This window comes from Anoplopoma fimbria, chromosome 7, assembly GCF_027596085.1.
Source record: "Anoplopoma fimbria isolate UVic2021 breed Golden Eagle Sablefish chromosome 7, Afim_UVic_2022, whole genome shotgun sequence".
In the NCBI taxonomy this organism is placed as follows: domain Eukaryota; kingdom Metazoa; phylum Chordata; class Actinopteri; order Perciformes; family Anoplopomatidae; genus Anoplopoma; species Anoplopoma fimbria.
Window position 1 is genome coordinate 5,716,764 of NC_072455.1, and position 21,260 is coordinate 5,738,023.

General features: G+C 39.1%; 2 protein-coding genes across 2 annotated transcripts in view; one reads left to right on the forward strand and one right to left on the reverse strand.

The window, feature by feature from the left end:
- Positions 1–13,794: 13,794 nt before the first annotated feature.
- Positions 13,795–17,406, forward strand: pnp5a (purine nucleoside phosphorylase 5a). The gene is made up of 6 exons (XM_054601231.1): positions 13,795–14,021; positions 14,832–15,001; positions 15,095–15,198; positions 15,442–15,617; positions 16,237–16,427; positions 16,708–17,406. Exons 1-6 carry the CDS (start codon positions 13,999–14,001, stop codon positions 16,923–16,925), a joined length of 882 nt encoding a protein of 293 aa, XP_054457206.1. The 5' UTR covers positions 13,795–13,998; the 3' UTR covers positions 16,926–17,406.
- Positions 17,407–17,510: 104 nt separating this feature from the next.
- The window catches only part of capn1 (calpain 1), a 28,112-nt gene continuing 24,362 nt past the window's right edge, over positions 17,511–21,260 (reverse strand). Inside the window, exons 18-22 of the mRNA XM_054600884.1 lie at positions 20,660–20,728; positions 20,414–20,492; positions 20,150–20,266; positions 19,887–19,945; positions 17,511–19,781 (exon numbers count right to left, since the gene is read on the reverse strand). Of these exons, the coding sequence (XP_054456859.1) occupies positions 19,755–19,781; positions 19,887–19,945; positions 20,150–20,266; positions 20,414–20,492; positions 20,660–20,728 (351 nt within the window). The 3' untranslated portion in view covers positions 17,511–19,754. The remainder of the gene's footprint in view (positions 19,782–19,886; positions 19,946–20,149; positions 20,267–20,413; positions 20,493–20,659; positions 20,729–21,260) is intronic.

Consider the following 21,260-nt stretch of genomic DNA (forward strand, 5'->3'; position numbering starts at 1 on the left):
ATAACTGATATTTACAGACAGAAAAGGGAGGCTGTGTGTATCTGTGTGTATCCCAGTAGCATTAATTTCTGTAATCTCAGTTTCGGAGCTAGATTTTTTTGTTGCCCAACACTTCGGAATATGACCAAACACTTGCAAAACTAGAGACAATCCCATCGGCCTCAGCTGCACACCGTGTGCACCAAATGTTAGCATGCTAACAGGCTAAGTTAGGATGGTTGCAATGCTAAACATCAGCATGTAAGAGTTGCCATTTTGAGCATGTTAGTATTATTCCTAAAGTACCACTGCGTTGCAATACAGCCTTACTAAAGAAACTTTTTGATACAAATGTCATCCAATACAATGTGTGCATGGAAGTGAAGGAAAGTAGCCCTATAAAACATTACTTTCAGAGTAAAAAACCACAAAACCATCACATTTACCTCCAATCCAAAGAACTTCAGAGACTTTAACCCATTTGAGTACATCAAAACCCTATATTGTCTTTTATAAGAAGCTTCAAATGTCAAATGAAATAGGCAATCCTCATGTATTCCAAAAGGGTTTATTTGGCTGCATTAAATATCACCGTACAGTATAAAGGCTCAGTTTTGCTCTACATCACATTTAACCCACTTCATGTACGTTTGAAAGAATGTGACCTCACTAAGCCAACACAAACTAATCCATTGCTCCTCTGTTTTCAGACCGGCGAGAGTTTTAGGAAAACTATGTGACGGAGATCAGCGGTCACTGAGAGGGAGTCAAGAGAGGAGGGAGAAGAAGAGGAGGAAGAAAAGAGAGACGGAGATGAAAGAGAAAGAATAGGACGGGAAGGAGGAGAAGAGAGAGACAGGAGACGTTAAATATGGAGGAAAGAGGCGTTTGTGGCACAGAGACAGATTGTAAGAGGAGGTAAAGAAGGAAGGAGACAAAGTAGCACATGATGGCGTAATGTGGACCGGTCGGAAGGCTCCCTTCCTTTTTTTCACCTCCTTCTTCCTTGTTTCTTCCCCTCTCTTTGTTGATCTGCCTCCTCGGCCAGTTTGTGTTTCCATCACATGTTGCCCTCCCCCTTTGTTTTTTCTTTCGTTCTTGTCACTTTCACTTCACTCACCCTCTCCCTCTTCCTTAGTGAGGGACAACCTCTTCCTGCAGATAGAAGAAAAAAAAAGGTGAGATGATGTGCACACCAATGCAGAAACCTCCAAAACCACATTAAACACAGACACATACAAACAGACAGATAAACAAAAACAGGAAAAAGGAAACAAACCAGAAAAATATTGCATGGTATGAAACTCTGTGGGTTTTGGTCAGCCCGTTTCTGCAAAGAACATCTGCAGAGGAAGAAGCTGGTCTGGCGCCAGAACTTGGGCCACCATAGAAGAAGAGGAAGTTACAGAGCCCTACTGCAGCAATAGCAACAACCTGTCAGTGCTTTGCATTAATGCGTTATTGTTAACAATTTCTCATTGGAAACCAAAATAAAAAAAAGCTTTCAAGTCAGCATTAATCTCTCACTCCATCTGGTGGTTGTCTGTTACACACACACTCATAAGAGATACAGACAGACAGACAGACAGACAGACAGACAGACAGATAGATAGATAGATAGATAGATAGATAGATAGATAGATAGATAGATAGATAGATAGATAGATAGATAGATAGATAGATAGATAGATAGATAGATAGATAGATAGATAGATAGATACTTCCATACCGCACCTGACCTTCTGACTTCAGCAACCCTGAAGGCCATTTTTCTGGAGTTGTAGTCTGGACAAATAGCATATCAAAGCTTTTGTTTGTTGAAATATATTAATTACAATATTGTCAAAAGGAAAATGGTTGTAGTCCACTGTTGGCTTAATGTGAAAAAAAATATTTCACCAAAGTTAATTTCAATTTAACAAATACCTTAAACACCAAGATCATACAGATTATGTCCGGTTAAAACCTTTTACCTTATTTTATTTAGATGACTGTAATCAATTAGCCTCGATAGATAGATAGATAGATAGATAGATAGATAGATAGATAGATAGATAGATAGATAGATAGATAGATAGATAGATAGATAGATAGATAGATAGATAGATAGATAGATAGATAGATCATAGGAAGCTGGATCTTCTTAAATCCTGATTGGGAGATTAATTTTAATTGAATTATAAGCTGTATGGAGAAAAGAAAAACTTCATCCTTGTGACTAAAAACTCAATTTCCACTCATGTGACATGCAGACGGGTCCCCAGTTAAAGGAAAACCTGACTATACCACGTAAGTCAAGAAACATTATGAATGCAGATGCTTATCTATAGAGCACAAAGGCACACAGTCACCAAATCTAAACCTCACTGAATACCAATGGAAGATTTAGTTTTGTTAGCACAGCCTCTCAAAATTTTAAGCATCAAGGTATTATTTTTTTCTTTAATTTATCTGTATTCTTTTTTTTTCATCTGACTTGTCTAAAGAATTTCCACTGATTAAGATGAAATTATCCCATCCAACAAAGCATAAAGATAATGTACTGACATAGTCCAACGCATAATTTGCTAATCCTGCAGAGAAACAGCTTTTATTCACGTTTCAATTAAAAAACTAAAACGGGAACCAGAATTTTTCTACTGTTTTTATTGCTTATTTATAATACTTGTTTTTTTTGGGGGTTTTTTTTATTATTTTTTATCTTGTCTTTCTTTACTATGTCTCTTGTGTGCACTTTACTCTATGCTGCTGTAAGCCTGCAAATTTCCCCGCTGCGGGACTAATAAAGGATTATCTTATCTTATCTTATATGACATATCAAAAAGTTGATGTGCAAAACAAGATACCAGGAATATCAAATCATTATTTGTCAGGTAGCCTTTTTCTCAAAATGTGCCGCAAACTCCAGCTTTCAAACTGACTAATTTGTGTCTCTGCTAGAGAGAACAAACTCTTAATTTTATAAACCAGCGATTCTAAAGAGGCTGCAGGAGGAAACAGTTAACTTGATCTACAGGAGGCACATGTACACGTACAAACAACTGACAAGTGATTCCTCCTTCTCCATTTGTTTTACCTAATGCGCTGCAGCATGGCAGCACGCAAATAGCTTCTCTAATTTCTTCCTTCACGAGGTCAAGTGGTCACAAATCCGAAAACCTGATCTGATCTTTCCATGTCATCACATGATCGGTGCAGACCTGAAGGCCCTTACAAAGTCATTCTTAAACTGATGCTATCTTATATCTTATGTCTCTGCTATGATCGTCATTTGTCTTTGTTTCCTATCAGTTGGGTGACTGTGATAAAATGTTTTTCTAAGTGCTGCTTAGAATTGAAGTCATAGGATTCCACATCAGCCTAAAAACAGCTGTCGTACTGCTTGTTAAAGCTAAACCAGGTTAAAAAGGTTAATGTTATGAAAACATGGGTCAGATAAAAAGTCTTTACTGCTATATAAAGCGTTTTTTGGCGGTGCAGAGATTGTCTCGGGGTCCCCAAAAAATACATACAATTAAATAGATTCTAAGCAATGTTAATAACTGGTTTGTTTATGTTTTAGCTGGTTCTCCAAATGAAGTGCATGCAGTCAAAAAAGCTTGGGAAATAGCTGCAGTTGTGCCTGCTGGGTGACAACGTTAGTCTTAGAGTTCCATAATTGTTTTGCCCATTTCTAAGAGTAGAATCATTGACACAAATTCCAGCAAAAAATTGTAAGAATTTCCCCTTTTAAGATGTTTCAACACATTCTCACACCAATGCTTGGTCAGCGGCAATAAGCTTCAAACTATGACGCTCTTCCTACCCTTCAATGTGCTCGACAATGTGAGTTTGTTACATGCATAGAGTATTTTCAAAATAAATGTTGGTCATCACAGGAAGGTAGGTTGAGTCAACGAAACTTAGGGTCAAGAAAAGAGCATGGTTGACGGAAACTTGGCTGACTAATGACTCCCAGGAAGTAAGTGCTTTTCAATTTGGGTTAACAGCCGGCCACAGTGACATCTATGCTGCTTCTGTAGTAATGAATGACATCGTATCAGCCCTTGGCCAAAGTTTTTGACAGGTGATCATGTTATTCTTCTAAAAAAAATGTCTTGAACCATCTACATAATACTAAAATAGGAAAGGGAACCTAACAGTTGCATTTAGGTTTAATTCCGGACAAAATATTATGAATTTCAATGAGAATGTCAAGCTCAACCTCATGGAGCGGGTTTTCAGATAACTTCCAAATGGTTTCATAACTAGCTTTTCTAATAAAATTCAGCATGTGGTGCAGGGCAACTAAAGAACTGAGCAACTTACTGTATCCAAAGGAGTTGCCCAAAGATCTATTCTGGGTCCACTTCATTTCATCTTCTACATACAAATACTTTGTTTCACACTAAGGTACCAGAAGCTAACATCTCTATGCTGATGACATAGTCTTATATTGTTAAGTTCTAAATTAGGATTCTGATTATGTCCATGACAATTTTCTTTATTTTTCAGTTTTTTAACCTATTACAGTTATGTGAATACATATTTAATCCCTATCAGGCACTTTTTGGATCTCCATTATGTTGCTTCATAGCTCTTTCTCCCTCTCTCCCCTACATTGCTTCATCTGATCAATGCTGGAAGCAACACAGCTGATAATGACCCTTGGCACAGACAGACAGGTCATGTTTGTGGACCATCTGTTACATAACTCTGACCACACAAATGACTCTGTGTATACCCAAATTCCCACCTTATAAGTGTGTAATCAGTCATTTTTGGCACTCTGTGGTTAATGTTGTTTCATACATTTTCTAGAAATGACAAAGCTTATCTTGAAACCAAAAGATCATGAATATCTGGGATTGTTTATGAATCCTTACCACGTGTATTAATCAGAGTCTTGGTTGGACAGGAATAGTTGTTACAGTAAATTACTAACCTGCTGAATTCAGTTTTGCTGAATAAAGTTGCATGTAATGATCTTCCAGGTATAGTTAACCACCAGTCTGTGAATAAGGTCAGTGTGTAGCATTTCAAGAGTCCTTGAAAATGAGACCACATGATTTAGTTTTCACGTGTAGTCACAATGTTCCACTGATGCAAATCTTTACAGCTGCATATGTGCATGTGAAATGTGTCTCTGTTGCACCCTGAGCTCTTCCCCATTTACTGTATAACTTTGCGACCTTAAAGGGGCAAAGAGTATATCTAAAGCCCTGTAGCGTGAGAACAAAGTGGTTTTATCAGATGCTGAGATTTCATTTACATAATGAAAAATTTCAGCATTTTAGAACAAGCTCCCTTTTATATTAATTCATGCAGATATTTGTGCCTTTAAGATACTCTGAGTAACCTGAAGTGCCTGGAATTTTTCAAAGCACCATCTGACCATAATCACTGTCAATGTGAAATTCAACTTTCTATTTGTATCCAGCCTTGGTCAGGTGGTTGTTTTCCAAACGCTCGAGTCACAATTTTGAGTCACAATTTTGCATTTTAACACTGATAACTTGTGACTTTAATTGGACTTGAGCCTTTAGATTAAAATATATTTCATACTTATCCCCAAGCCCAAACATTAAAACATATATACTTAAAAAGTGTGCCACGAATCAATTCATTTTTCATTTCTTGAATTTCCATTCCCAGCCAGTCCACACTTAACTCCAAATCTTTTTTTATGATGAAGTTCAGTCACACTTGTTTGGACAAACTTTAACAAACTCAAATTTTTTAAAGAGTTTAAGATTTTTGTCATTTAAATGTATTATTACTCTGTTGTTAAAATGGCAACTCCATTTGGTGAAGAGCGCATTATTTGGACTCAAAACTCTAGTTTAGTTTTGGACTTTGCACGTGACTTCGGGACTTGCCTGTCTTGACCCAGAGCCTGAGAAAAAAGACTTGAGATTTACATGTGACTTGGAAAAACAATGACTTGGTCCTACCTCTGATAGAAAGATAGATAGCAGATAGATAGTTAACTTTTCTACCCATCATAAATACCTTGACAGCAGTTATATGTGCGTCTGGAGGGTCAATAACGTGCACATTTTGCACAATACTGTTCATGCAACAGTGGGAGCATTTGAATAATGTGTCCTCCTAAGACGGACTGTCGTACACTGATGGTATTTGGCACTCAGTCACCATAAATGTAAGCACTTGTCATAACCAAGCGCTCATTCACAGTCAGTGCTTCAATGTTATGTAACATGGGTGACATTGCAGTAAAGAAACCAGGAGACCAAGTAATTCTACTTTTATGTAAAGTAATATTTCTGTTTTTACTGCTCCGGGAGTCTCAGTGTCAAAGTCTGACATTCTTGTAAGTAAGCAATATATCCATGCAGGTTTTTTTCTTTTATCAGTACATCAAACTAAACTATGTGTTATCCCTTTGGAAAAACAAACTTTGTTAAAATCACAAGGATTTGAACGAGAAAATACCCTGGCATGTTAAGTTATGGCTATAGGGCTGCTTTCCAACATTTCAACAAAGAATATCCAAGAAAAGTAGGTCTGGAGGGAGCAATGATTTCGTTTGTTGCACTTATGCTTGTCTTCAGTGCCTTGTGTGGAAATCTCTCTCTCATCTTGCACTATATGTTCTGTCTCATAAGTTCAATATTTAATATATGATAAGTAGGTTTTTTGCGGTGACTAGGCATGTTTGCTTGTAGGACACTGGGTGCAGAACAACTAATTCTGCATTGCTCTGGAAAAGTATCAAGGCCAGGCGAAAGGATATTTTGGTGATTTCTGTGACTCCAAATGTCAAAAAATATTTGCACAAACTCAATTGTGCAGTGAACTTTGTTTGTCTTTTTCTTATCGCTACTTAAAAAGCAAACATGAAAATTAATATGGAGAGCAAATGTAAAAGATATGAAAATCTGCTGCAAACTGAACGAAAAGAGTATGGAAACATTATTTTTGCTCAGAGTGGGTGTGTTTTAAACTGCCTCTCATGTCAACATGCACCCAAAAGACCAGGCTGTTCTTCTGAGGGTCAGGCAGCCAAAACAGTTTAGTAATATCTGTCTCTATCGTGCTGTTATCAGCTCATTATTCTATACAGGACTTTTCTAGCCAAAAAACTGAGGGAGGCTTAAAAAAACACTCAACAGGTGCAATAAAGCCTAACGGGCAGTAACAATGACTTTACACACGCACGCAAGTCCTGAGGGAACATCTAATCAGTCAAAATATTTTAAATCACATGTGTGGGTGTGCCATGGGTGTTTAGGACCTTAAAAGAGAACCCGATTTTACACATCAAAGTCCGTTTACAGGTGAAAGTGGCTACTATTGGATATGTGAAACATTTATGATTTTCCAATCACTGCAACAAGTAGGAAACCAGTAAGAATCGTTAGTTAATCGTTAGTTATTGGTTAGTTAATCGTTAGTTAATTGTTAGTTAATCGATGGTTAATCGCTAGTTGTGAGCCCCATTGCCTACTGGCTGCGACCACAGCTTAGTTGCATTGTGGGTAATGAGGGTGCTAGGTTTTGACAAGAGAACCGATTGTATGGAATAAAAAAGATGACATCTCTGGATCTGTTACATCGAGGCGGACTATTTGCAGATTGCACATTTCAACCTTTGTCTTGTGTACCATAGTCCGAGCATTAAAAGTGTAACAATACTGTAAGAGATTCACATCTTGTTAGTCATTGTCAGAGTGGGATAACAAAACTTTCCACGACAATTGTCACCATAAAAGACAAAGAACAATCGTTACATTCAGACAGGTCAATGTCCATTCCACTCCTTTTTTTATTTCTATTGTATTCAGCAAGTACAATGGCATGAAAACACACTGTGAGAAAAACAGAGATGACAGTTTTTCTGTGGTACTTTCTTGCTGCCGTCAGCGTCTACATTGGGAGAATCTTCACGCGCATTTTTTTGACAGTACAGTTCGTCTGTAAAAAAAAAACAGCAGGTTAACAGGATACTGTGGGCCGTCAGGCTGCAGGCAGATGGTCCCCACTCATTGGCTGAGTCAAAGGCGTGATAGTGATAACCGAGGGGAAGGGTGAAGAGGTCAACGTGTCAACCGTGTTATCGGACATGAACAAGTGTCCTGAAAGAGAACAAGAGATACGGAGACAACAGAACCCAAACAGAGAGGTGGTTGACTCGGAAAGGAAGTCATAATACGACTGTCATCGTACAGTGTCAATGTCAAACAACAATTCAAGGTCCAACGACGTCAGGCTGTATGTTGTGATGGAGGCTCTCCCTGTTTTGGTTGCTGTTAGACTTTGACAAGCCTCTGTTGGGACCCTCTTCGATTTGTATTTACCAGTGTAGTCCTGCAGAAGTAAACCAAGGCGAAGTTCAAAAATTGGCTTTATGAATTACGTAATGACCTTCAGTAGATATGTTTACTGGAGTTCTTTTTTTTTTAATGTACCGTATTTTATAAGGGGGTGGGGTGTTATGTAATCTTCGTCAGTGACTAGTGGGATTTTATTTATCTAAGTTTCCCGGTTTCTGTGTCCCTGGAATCTGTGGTGTCCTGTCGGGTTGGAACAGTACACAAAATCCACAGTTCTGTATGTACAGTGGTTTTTGGGGTCACAGTTTGATAATGATTAATAAGATGATTAATAAAATAATCCTTCATTCGTCCCGCAGCGGTGAAATTTACAGGATTTACAGCAGCGCAGAGGATAGTGCAAACAAGAGACGTAAATGAAAAAAACAAGATCAAAACAAGTATTATAAATAAGCAAATAAGCAGTAAAAACAGTAAAGAATATTAAATAAAAAAAATCCACAATAATTAAAATAAAATATATACAGACAGGATAACTATTATATTACACAGTGTATTCATATTGCACAGATTTTTTGTGTCAACAGTTAACAGTTAAGGCACTCAAATTCTGGCATACTGTCAATAAGAAAATATCAAAAGTTACTTATGCCCCCATCATAATTATTATGTATTATCATTATTAAACCTTTATTTAAGCTGGTAGTTAAATCCCACTAAGATTGGAAATATTATATAATATTTTCAAAGCGAGCCCTGGCGAGGACAGCAGCAATAAGACTCTGACCTTTTGATAATTGGAACGGGCTGCTATTCGATTATACAGATAAGGCACATGGCCTGGAGCACTCTGATCATATGCTTTAATGCTGTATTATCTATGACCGAGTGTGGTCCCACAATGCAGCGATAAACTCAAGCATTAGGTATTGATTTGGCACGCTCTGAATCTGCAATGAGAGACTCGTTTTTGTTTCCTTGACACATTCGCCTGATGTTGTTGTTAAATAATATTTTAAGCGTACCCACAGATATACCCTACTTCAAATGAAACATGGCCGCTTACAGTTTGACACAAATAGTAGTAACCATTACCGACCGTATCGAACGGTTAAGGACAAATACATTTGCCGTTCCATCCCTATTGACATCAACGCTAAAGGGATGGTTGCATTTTCGTCAAAAGGATGACTGATTTTCTTACTAGCTGTGATATAAATGCATTCACATAAATTCAGGCTTGGAGTCATTTCGAACTAACACATAAACCGTGCCTTTTTCTTCCTGTAGAGAAAGGGAAACACCTATCTCCTCATGTAAATAACTTGAGAAGATAAGATAAACCAGCTTGTGTCTTTGCATGCAGAGTTGTATGTACAAGGCTGCTTATTCAGTGAGGTAGAACCAGTCCTCAGTGATCTGCTGGAACTAGTCTGTGTTACCAAAAAGCACACAAAAAGAAGTTCTTAAGCCTTTTTCTCATGGTGGATTTTGGGTTCAGCGGCTCCTTTTCAGCGGTCTAAACTTTATTTGAATCATTGAAGAAAGTTGTCCAAAACATGTTTACAGTGCACATCTCCGCTAGGTGTGTCTGCAACGACCACTGCTGTATTATGAGATTGAATGAATACAAACCACAATAGGCAGTAGTACAGTGGTAGTACAGTGGTAGTTTCGTAAGCTGTCAGCGGTTAGCGGTTAGCTGTGTTATCATTAGCCACCTCTGCGGGGGGGCAGGTTTGAGAGGTGAGCGAGGACTCAGCAGGCAGTGAATGGCGGTATTTATTCATTCATTCATTCATTTTGCGTAACCTGCTTATCCAGTTAAGGGTGCTGGAGCCGATCTCAGCTGTCAATGGGCGAAGGCAGGGTTCACCCTGGACAGGTCGCCAGTCTGTCGCAGGGCTGACATATAGAGACAAACAACCATTCACACTCACATCCACACCTACGGGCAATTTAGAGTCTTCAATGCACCTAAGCTGCATGTCTTTGGACTGTGGGAGGAAGCCGGAGAACCCGGAGAGAACCCACGCTGACACGGGGAGAACATGCAAACTCCACACAGAAGGTTGTCCAGCCCGGGAGATGAACCCAGGCCCCTCTTGCTGTGAGGAGACAGTGCTAACCACTACACCACCTGAAGCCCTGAATGGCGGTATAAAACAGGAAATAAAAGTTGCTTTGAGAAAGTATGAGTCACCACAACCACAAGACCAAAACGTGATGCAGTTCGCTGCAGCAGAATGCCAAATCAGTTGTGGACAGACACATATATGCATAGTCCCTCACAGACCCACCCACACACACACACACACACACACACACACACACACACACACACACACACACACACACACACACGCACACACATCCCCGATCGCATGATTCTCCCAGCGGAGATAGTAAGTTGAATAAACTGGCTGATTTTTTTCATATATTTTAGGAAACTTAGTAAAGGATGTATAAAAATAAAGGATGTATAAAAATAAAGGATGTATAAAAATAAAAATAAAAGGGCCATTCTGCTTCTGATATTTAGTACTTGTACTTTTTATACTATCTAATTTAGGTGGTTAGTGAAGGACTACTTATCTTCACACTGTGATATCGATACTTTTACTTAAGTAAAGGATGTAAACACTTCCATTACTGGCTGAAACTGGTGTGTTTTCCGCCGTTTCACAATTCCTTCGCTTCCTTAATGTGTGTCCTTCGCTGCTGAATGTCTCGCTCCATTTCACTCTTATTTCTGGCACATCGATTACACGACATTCAGTCCAGGTGACATTTCCTCGTGATTGTGTGTGTTAGACTGGAAAAATACCCTCATGACTACAATGTTGAGCCATAAATGAGCAAATAAAATGAATGTTTATTTACAACTTCTAGGTTGTAATCTTCCTCATTTACGACACACACGTGGTTTAAACAAGGTGTGTCAATGAACAATCGAGTCTTACCGGCAACAAAAACACACATCATGATGCAATCTAATGACGAAAATGCCTTAAACACTAAGTAACAGCAATTTAAACAAGTATTGTTTAAAAAAAAATTCAAATGTGGTGTAAGGTGTTGATGCAGCTTTGTCTTTTTGGTAAATGTTACTTTTTTCGATCTCAGCTGTCAATGGGCGAAGGCAGGGTTCACCCTGGACAGGTCGCCAGTCTGTCGCAGGGCTGACATATAGAGACAAACAACCATTCACACTCACATCCACACCTACGGGCAATTTAGAGTCTTCAATGCACCTAAGCTGCATGTCTTTGGACTGTGGGAGGAAGCCGGAGAACCCGGAGAGAACCCACGCTGACACGGGGAGAACATGCAAACTCCACACAGAAGGTTGTCCAGCCCGGGAGATGAACCCAGGCCCCTCTTGCTGTGAGGAGACAGTGCTAACCACTACACCACCTGAAGCCCTGAATGGCGGTATAAAACAGGAAATAAAAGTTGCTTTGAGAAAGTATGAGTCACCACAACCACAAGACCAAAACGTGATGCAGTTCGCTGCAGCAGAATGCCAAATCAGTTGTGGACAGACACATATATGCATAGTCCCTCACAGACCCACCACACACACACACACACACACACACACACACACACACACACACACACACACACACACACACACGCACACACATCCCCGATCGCATGATTCTCCCAGCGGAGATAGTAAGTTGAATAAACCGGCTGATTTTTTTCATATATTTTAGGAAAGAAACAAAAATTGATGATCAAATAAAATTGTTAAAATCAGTTCCGCTGTGATCAGCTCACATTAAAGTGCTTCTTACAAGTTAATATAAAAATAAAAATAAAAGGGCCATTCTGCTTCTGATATTTAGTACTTGTACTTTTTATACTATCTAATTTAGGTGGTTAGTGAAGGACTACTTATCTTCACACTGTGATATCGATACTTTTACTTATGTAAACACTTCCATTACTGGCTGAAACTGGTGTGTTTTCCGCCATTTCACAATTCCTTCGCTTCCTTAATGTGTGTCCTTCGCTGCTGAACGTCTCGTTCCATTTCACTCTTATTTCTGGCACATCGATTACACGACATTCAGTCCAGGTGACATTTCCTCGTGATTGTGTGTGTTAGACTGGAAAAATACCCTCATGACTACAATGTTGAGCCATAAATGAGCAAATAAAATGAATGTTTATTTACAACTTCTCGGTTGTAATCTTCCTCATTTACGACACACACGTGGTTTAAACGTGGTGTGTCAATGAACAATCGAGTCTTACCGGCAACAAAAACACACATCATGATGCAATCTAATGACGAAAATGCCTTAAACACTAAGTAACAGCAATCACAAGTATTGTTTAAAAAAAATTCAAATGTGGTGTAAGGTGTTGATGCAGCTTTGTCTTTTTGGTAAATGTTACTTTTTTAAAGCTATTAAGACAATTTGGCCCCTTTGGCGCTTTCTTAGCTCATGTTACTCTAATATCTTAATACATTTCAGCTCAGAAAAATGTCCATAATTACACACACACAAAAATGTATAAATAATTGCTTCTTAAATAAATTGCATTTTGCCATTGAAAAGCCTCAAATGATCCTTTTGGGAATGCAGCAGAGTTGAGCAATGCTTATCAGTTCATAACATGTAATAAAAGCTTATGCTTCCTGATAACTTCATACAGCTCTTTTTGTGTCGAGCATTTGAGTGAATATTCAACATGAAAAGTCATATCAGCGATGACTTTATAATGTTTCTGAAAAAGTTTACACATTGGAAGTAACAAGCAGAATTGTTATATGCAAAACATACTTATCAAAAGATTAAATTCCAAAATGCTAAATTATCATAAGTATTCATTATTATTATTTCATGCATGTTGGGTATTAATTAATTAATTGCTTAATACATAACAATGTATCATATTTTGTTGAATAACATTTTTTAATCTGCACAGTCTACTGTCAGACACATGTAGTGAATAAAAAATAACAAATATAATAAATACTAATAATATAATATAATATAAGACAATATAATAAGATATATGATATAATATGATATGATATAGTATGATAAAATATATATATAACGTAATATAATATAATATGTTATATAATATTATATAATATATATACTTGATTACAGATATTGACACATGTACAAGCCAGTGTTGTCGTATTTGATAACATATACCTGTCAATGAAAGCGCTAACTGATGGAGAGAACAGGAGCACCAGTCACATGTCATAAGTGTGATGTTCCAAAAAGAAATGCTGAGTCATGCTGACGAAAAAAGCCCCCATATCCGGGAGAATACCCGGATTGTTGATCAATAAGCGGCCGATTGTTCATTGCTGAATGGGGGGGGCATATTGCACGAGCATATTTCCTCGTGTAAGTCGCATGCTATTTTGAAGGTGTGTTGGCCCGGCCAATGAGGCTGCAGCATCCACATGCGTCATATTGAGCAGCTGAGGGCTGGGGGGGGGGGGTCTCTGTGCCTATAATAAACCCAGTGACTGAGCCTTTTCCTCCACAGACAAGTGAGAGCTGAAGACTTAACAGATATAAACTAAATAGAAGATTTTTTAAAACTTTTCTTTTCATCTATAATATTTTTTCTCAACAGCTGGACTCTGATTCAACTTTCTTCTTTTTTTTTTGCCTCTTTGGAACTTTATTTCTCGTGCTTTAAAAAGTGCACATTTACTTCTTTTTTCTTTTTGTAAACACTTTTTGTTGAATCGTTGGCGATGTTTCCAGAGGCAAACAAAGGGTGAGTGCTCTCTTGAACAGACTGTACTCTTTCAGCTCTCCTCTCTCCATTCTGCAGGTCACATATTCTGTGGGCAGCAATGGTTTGAATGAAAAGCCGTTCATGTATTATTATGGGATTCCTACTTGGATTTAAAGGTTTCTTTTACACTTAATATTGACCATATAGCACAAATTTACTGGTTAGACCATTAGTAATATGAATATCATTTATTAAGGTTTGTCTGTGGCAGCAGGTGTTAATTAAGCACTACAGGACTTGCTTTCTCACGGCATATTTATTTATAGCACAGTCCTCTGTACCCATTGATCCATGCATGTGTTGGGGGTGAAAGCAGCTTGTCATATGAGAGGAATTACACAAATTGTCAAATTAAAGAGAATTAGTGTGTGGATTAGGACAGGAAGAGAGAAAAAAAAAGTGTGTGTTAATGTCACCATTGAAGTGCATAAGAGGAGTGCTGTGACTGCAGGAATGTGTGTGTGTGTGTGTGTGTGTGTGTGTGTGTGTGTGTGTGTGTGTGTGTGTGTGTGTGTGTGTGTGTGTGTGTGTGTGTGTGTGTGTGTGTGTGTGAGACAGAGAGATGTGTGCGTGTGTCTCTTCAAGTTGTATAATTATCAGTAGCAGTTCTCAGATCAGGCCGGCCGTCTAGAAAAAGGCCTCTTATCCTCTAATGTGATTATATTGACCACATCACATGATACTTAGTGAATCAGGAGGCAAAGAGAGGTTAACAAGGTCTCTGAGAAGAGCTGACATTTATTTTTTTGCAGTTAACTTGACCCCAGACTCTCTGTTTATGTCATCCAGCTACACCTATGAGGACTGCAAGGCCACGGCCGATTGGCTGATGGCCCAGACGGACGTCCGGCCCACGGTGGGCATCGTGTGCGGCTCGGGGCTCGGAGGGCTGGCTGACATGTTGAAGGACCAGGTAGCCTTCAACTACAAGGACATCCCCAACTTTCCACAGAGCACCGGTGAGTTTTAACCACAACGAACCCTCTCTGTTGCAGGCTGGTTTCCCATTTACTGTTCTTATTTACTGACCGGTTTGTTTGTTCTTCCTACAGTGCACGGACACGCAGGTCGGCTGGTTTTTGGAACCTTAAAGGGGAGGCCGTGTGTTTGCATGCAGGGACGCTTCCACTTGTATGAGGGCTACCCAATCCAGAAGGTGTGTGTGTGTGTGTGTGTGTGTGTGTGTGTGTGTGTGTGTGTGTGTGTGTGTGTGTGTGTGTGTGTGTGTGTGTGTGTGTGTGTGTCCTGCAACAGGTTACAGAGTGCATTGAACCCTTGGACTGAGCAGAAAACTGCCATGAAATGTATGGCCTTTAAAGAATGCTGTAAACCTTTAAACCAAAGTCCCCTCTGAGTGGTTATATAACATCTATGTGTGTGTGTGTGTGTGTGTTTACAGATTACACTGCCCATTCGCATCTTCAAGCTGCTGGGCGTGGAGACGGTGATGCTGACCAACGCGGCCGGAGGCCTCAATCAGGACTTTAAAGTGGGAGACATCATGATCATCAAAGACCACCTCAACATGCCGGGCTTCGCTGGCAACAATCCGCTGTCTGGACCCAACGACGAGAGGTAGGAATGGGGGTTTCCTGCACTGGGGCACGTTGCGAATAGTGAGCCTCTGAACCACCAAGCAAGTTTTATTTTTGCTCAGGTCACATTTTACTCTCTTTTTTTTTAAGTACAGCCCCTCTATGAAAACAGCACAATCAAGATAACTCAAAAATGCAGCGTACTCAGCAGCATGCAGTTTAGTCAAAGTTTCACAGATTTTTTGACACGTGACTGTTGGTCTCAGGCAAATCAATCATGGCTTCCTAGTTTGGGTGGGAAGCGCAGAATATTTTTTTTTTTTTTACAGTATCTGGCTTAAGTAGAAGGTTTATCCAGAGGGAGATTTTAAATGAGACATGTGGAATAAAATGTTTTTGATGAAATTACCACGACTGTAAGCAGCTCATGGACCGTTGGAAACATGTAAATCTGACAATAATTAGAGTTATTTTACAGCTTCTAGCTAAGGACAGTGTAGAAAACATTTTTTTCAGTCCAGCCAGCTGGTTTTGGTGGTGAGAGGGTCAGCAACCCGGCCTAACTGGGCCTGTTAAACCGGACATATATCAACATTCCCCTTTAAGTCTCCTTCCATCACTAAACCTCCCGCCTGTCCCTCCACGTCTTCCCCTCGCAGGTTCGGCGTGCGTTTCCCCTGCATGTCCGACGCCTACGACAGAGAGCTGCAGCAGATGGCCATGGACGTGGGACAGGAGCTCGGCTACGGAGACTTCCTGAGGGAGGGCGTCTACTGCGTGCTGGGCGGGCCATCGTTCGAGACCATTGCCGAGAGCCGCATGCTGCACAAACTGGGCGCCGATGCTGTTGGTGAGTAGCGTTTTATGGACTTAATAGGAATTATTTAGCAGCAATGTTTTATAATCACAGTGCAGAAGTGATATAGGAAAAATGTACCTTTAAAGATGCAATATTATTCATATTTAAAGATATAAATATAGATATAAAGCTTAATACAAACTTTTATACCAAAGCCAGCAAAGTTATTTCTTTCCTGGTTCCTAATTAGTAAAAATAAACATCTTGTATTTATCTCTTTTATATTTATCCCGATATTTTATTCTGAATGGACTTTTTTTTCCTTCTCCAGGCATGAGCACAGTCTTCGAGGTGATCATCGCCCGCCACTGTGGCATGCGAGTCTTCGCCCTCTCGTTGATCACCAACCAGGCCGTGATGGACTACGACAGCGAGGAGAAGGCCAATCACGAGGAGGTCCTCCAGATTGGCAAGCAGCGGGCGGAGCAGCTGGAGCGGCTGGTTTCCACCATGGTGACCAAGATCGAGCACAACAACAACTACGCCTAAGAGACGCCCCACGAAACCAGATCTTTAACCCTTTTAGCATGACTGAGGGAGCTGTAAAGTGGTGTATATTGAACGCTATTGTGCCAAAGAAAACCCCCAATTTGTTTATTATTAAGGTGATCAGTTGGGCTGTTTTTAGTCTTAGGTCAAAAGATTATAATATAGTAGAATCTCACTTTTCTCACATTTTTACAGAAAAACAACTTTTATTTTGCTTTTTCTGACATCTCACATTCCTCTACAGAAGAAATCTTCTTTTTTTGTATCATTCTAAACGAGACGTATTTGTTCTAACTTAAAACTTGTGATCAACTTATGTGTAAATGTCAGCAATTTAACTTAACAATGAGCAAAGAAATCAGCTGTAAAGATCTTAATTGTATGATGTTGTTGAAATGTGTACATTAGTGGACTTAAGGTATTTTACTGTGCTTGTTTTTTCACATGAATGTTGTTACTAAAGGTACTATTTATTACTAAATCACGTTTGTGTGTTTGGTTCTTTCGGGTGTGGAGGGGAGGCTTTTTTTTTTTCGCTCATCACGAACATAAAAATAATCCTTAATATAACAACATAAATTGAGACTCATGAAATAGCCATGTTTATTTGAAAAGTATTGAAGTTTTACAATAGTGCATGACAAATAGATCCAACTGGACCTTGACCATTGTAAACATTTGGTAATGTTACATAAGCATTACGCTGCAAAAACTGAAGACATGAATGCTGGCATTGTCTGACTACTATTTCAATTTGAAGGGTTTCGGCAGTCACGTTTTTGATTAAATGTTTCAAATTAATTTTCTCCATTTACAAAAACAACTAAAATAATTGGCAGAACAAACTATTTTGGCATTTGAAACACTTTGATAAGAAAACGATAACACTTCACATGTGGATCCTCCTTGGATCTTATTTTGAAGACAACTCTTCATTTAAAAACTCTTGCTCCCATGAACAGAAATCAGGCAGGCAGACAACAGATCACATTTCACACTGCATGCTCACAACATATCCATCCATCTTGCATAATAGTTTACCTTCACCTAAAGCATCGGCGTGTTCTTGTTCCCCCTTGAAAAGCCCCTTTACAAAAGGTTGATGCATCCCTTTTTTTTGTAACCCACTATGACATCCATGTCCAACCTTGATAGCAAAAACAGTCAGTTAAAAAGTGCCATGCATAATGATAAGCTAAATAGTCTCAACACATTCTCTATGATACAGCACGACACCATTGTCTCCGCACCGCAGGGCCCAGTGAAGCTTCATGAGTGGACTCTTGATGCCGATGTGAAAGCAAAAGTTTGGCAAATATTGTAAACAGAAAAGTGGCGGCGCAGCAAATGAAAGGCAGAGTACAGATATATATTTTTCGGCACATTCGTATGCGCTGAACTTCTGGCATTAAAGAGTACGTCCGGCACCGAGATTGTGAAAGCTGACGGCAGGTTTCAAAACCTTTCCACAGAGAAGCGTTTTTGCAGATTGTCCTCAAGTACATTAACTCTTGGTGGACTGGCCACAGGATTGTTTTCACGTATAGATGAATTGAGTTCATGGATAATCTGTCAAAACGTATTATTTTCCCATGTACCCATGCAGAAGTATCCCTTAGTGCTCATTATTAGGTAGAGTAATTGTTGATTGCTAATTCACTATAAAACACAATTTAAAAACCACACTAATTGACTTAAAATTTCCCAGTTGACCTGCTTAAAAGAACAGTGTGCAGCATTTACTGGGATCTAATGGAAGAAATGGAATAAAATAGTATAAAGTGTGTTTTCTTGAATGTAAAATCGCCTGAAAATAGGAATCGTTGTGTTTTTCGTCCCCTTAGAATAAGACATTTAGGTTACTACTGAGCCGTCCGCCCAGAACGGACAAACCGAACCCTGACTCTAGAAAGGGTCATTCCTGTTTTCACATCGTTCACCACAGTTCTCCTAAACGCTTGGCACACGGGAGGAAGTTTCAGTTGGTTGCAACCTCCACACTGCACCTTTAAAGGGTGGAGTTTTTATTCTAGAGTAAAAATATTCATATTGGTTGAGTTTCGGTGCAACGTGGACAGCTAAAAAAACTTTTTTTTAAGCGCTAGTTAACTAAAGTTAGCTTGGCTTTGCTGACTTCATCAGTTGATATGGAAACCAAAATCAGACTTTTTAGGAAGAAAAACTTGTTTTCATATTCAAGTCACTTAACCTCTTCTAAGGAAGTCTACTTAAAATAGTCAGCTAAATTCTAGGGAAAAGAATGAACGCGTTATTAATACATATGTTTCTCCTTAATTTCTCTATGCGTTTCATGTGTTATTATTGTATTGTTTATAAGGCAATTCATCAATTTATTGGACTCTTAATCCATCCATTTACTTTCTTATTATATAAGATTTGGCCTTCTTTAACCTGGTGGATACATGCTGAACAACAGCTAAGATAACCTTTAAAGAAATTTTATGGCCAGAATCCTTTTTTTTTGTTGCACGTTTTGTCTCCACCCACTGAAATTGAACCAATAAGTTTATTTCTGCTCCCAGAGTCTCGCTGCCTCCAAGAAATGTTTGTATAGCTGCGACCTGCAGAGTTGACCGCCAGGCTATGAGAATCGAGCGTCCCACTTGTTGGCAAAACAGGTGACAAATAACAGAATTGGCACATGTTTACAATGTAGGCACCGTATACACAAAATGTACAGTCTTGTAGCATCAGGGGGGCCTCAGCAGCGAGAGGTTGGAGAAAGAAGGCACTTCTGAAACAACACATACTGGGCCTGGAGCTGCAGCAGGATGCGGGGCAACATTTACAGAGGGGGTCCGCTCATCTCTAGGCAAACATGGTCAGAGTGATCCACTGTGGAACACAGAGAGCGAGTAGGAATTAGAGGAAAAGAAGTGGGAATAAAAAGACAAATGGTTTTGCGTCTATAGTAGCATCTCTGTTTATGTGTGTCCGTACCTGATGGAAGTTGAGGGACATGAAACCATCGTTATCCGTGTCCATGGTCTTAAAGGTTTCTGCAGAAGAAGGACACAAACGTATTTCAACTTATGTTCCGTATTGCATGTTATTTAATTGCAATTTGAGTCTGACTTTTTTCGTGGTGAAGTGAGATGGCAACAAGTTTCACTTTGGCCTTTTTCTTTTTTTAATAAAACACCTCAAAAGTAGGTGAACTGTTCCTTTAAAACACAGTGAGGTTGTGCCGTAATGGGACTCACTGAACATGGTCTCCAGTCGGACCAGACAGGTGACAAAGTTGTCGAAGTCGACAGACATGTCGGCCTCCGTGTAGCGCAGGATGATCAGCTGGAACAGCTGGTTGGTCAGCTTGAAACCTGAGCGAGAGACAAGGAATAAACAGGAAAATCAGATCACAATCAGAAATCAAAAGCGTCAGAAAAACTCTAGAAATAAGTGAAAATGCTTCATACTCTTGTGTTTCTCTTTATTCTCTTGTTATTGAAATAAAAAAGGAACTTTACCTGCAGATTCAAGAGCCATCCTCATCTCGTAGGAGCTCATGGTGCCTGATTTGTCCAAGTCAAACTGTCTGAATATGGTCTGGCGTGGTGACAGGAACGCAGTATAAGCAAACAAGTAAAAAAATTTAGAAAAACAGTCCACTAGTCTCATGTCAAAATAAACAACAGAGACGCAAGTACCATGAAGCAGAATCAATACTACTTTAACCCGATTTCCAAATCTGACCGATCGGTGATTAATCTCACCAGGTAGCGTTTAACCTTTTCCCAGAGGACGTGGAACTCCGTCAGGCCCAACTTTCCGCTGCCGTCCGTCTGAGCCCAGAAGTTAAGGGAACAACAGTGACTTTCATCTGAGCAATAACTACTATAACTTCACAAGCAGACTGTTTTAAAGGGGAATTCCTCTGATTTTACACTTCATAGTCTGTTCACAGGTCTTTGGGAGTAGAAATGTGAAAAAAGTCGGAGAATTTGCCTCAAGTGAACATTGGTTTCAGCTGAAGACCACAAAAAATAAAAATGTAAAAAAGCTTAGCCCACTCCAGCTGCTACTAGCACAACAAACCTGAATATTTGACCTTTAAAGGTGAGTTGCATTGTCGGTAATGTAGCTGCATTGATTTTTTGATACTTTTCATAACTGTCTATCAACACAATGATTTAAAAATGCAATGCTAAATCAGTGCTCTTTCATTATTATTAGTATTATTATAAAATTATAATTGTTATTATATTTAGTGCATAATGTGTCATATTATTGTTATTATATTCGTCATTATTATCTTTTTAATAAATATAAATATTTACTTTTTTATTAAATGTTATATATTTTTGTTCTTTTAAT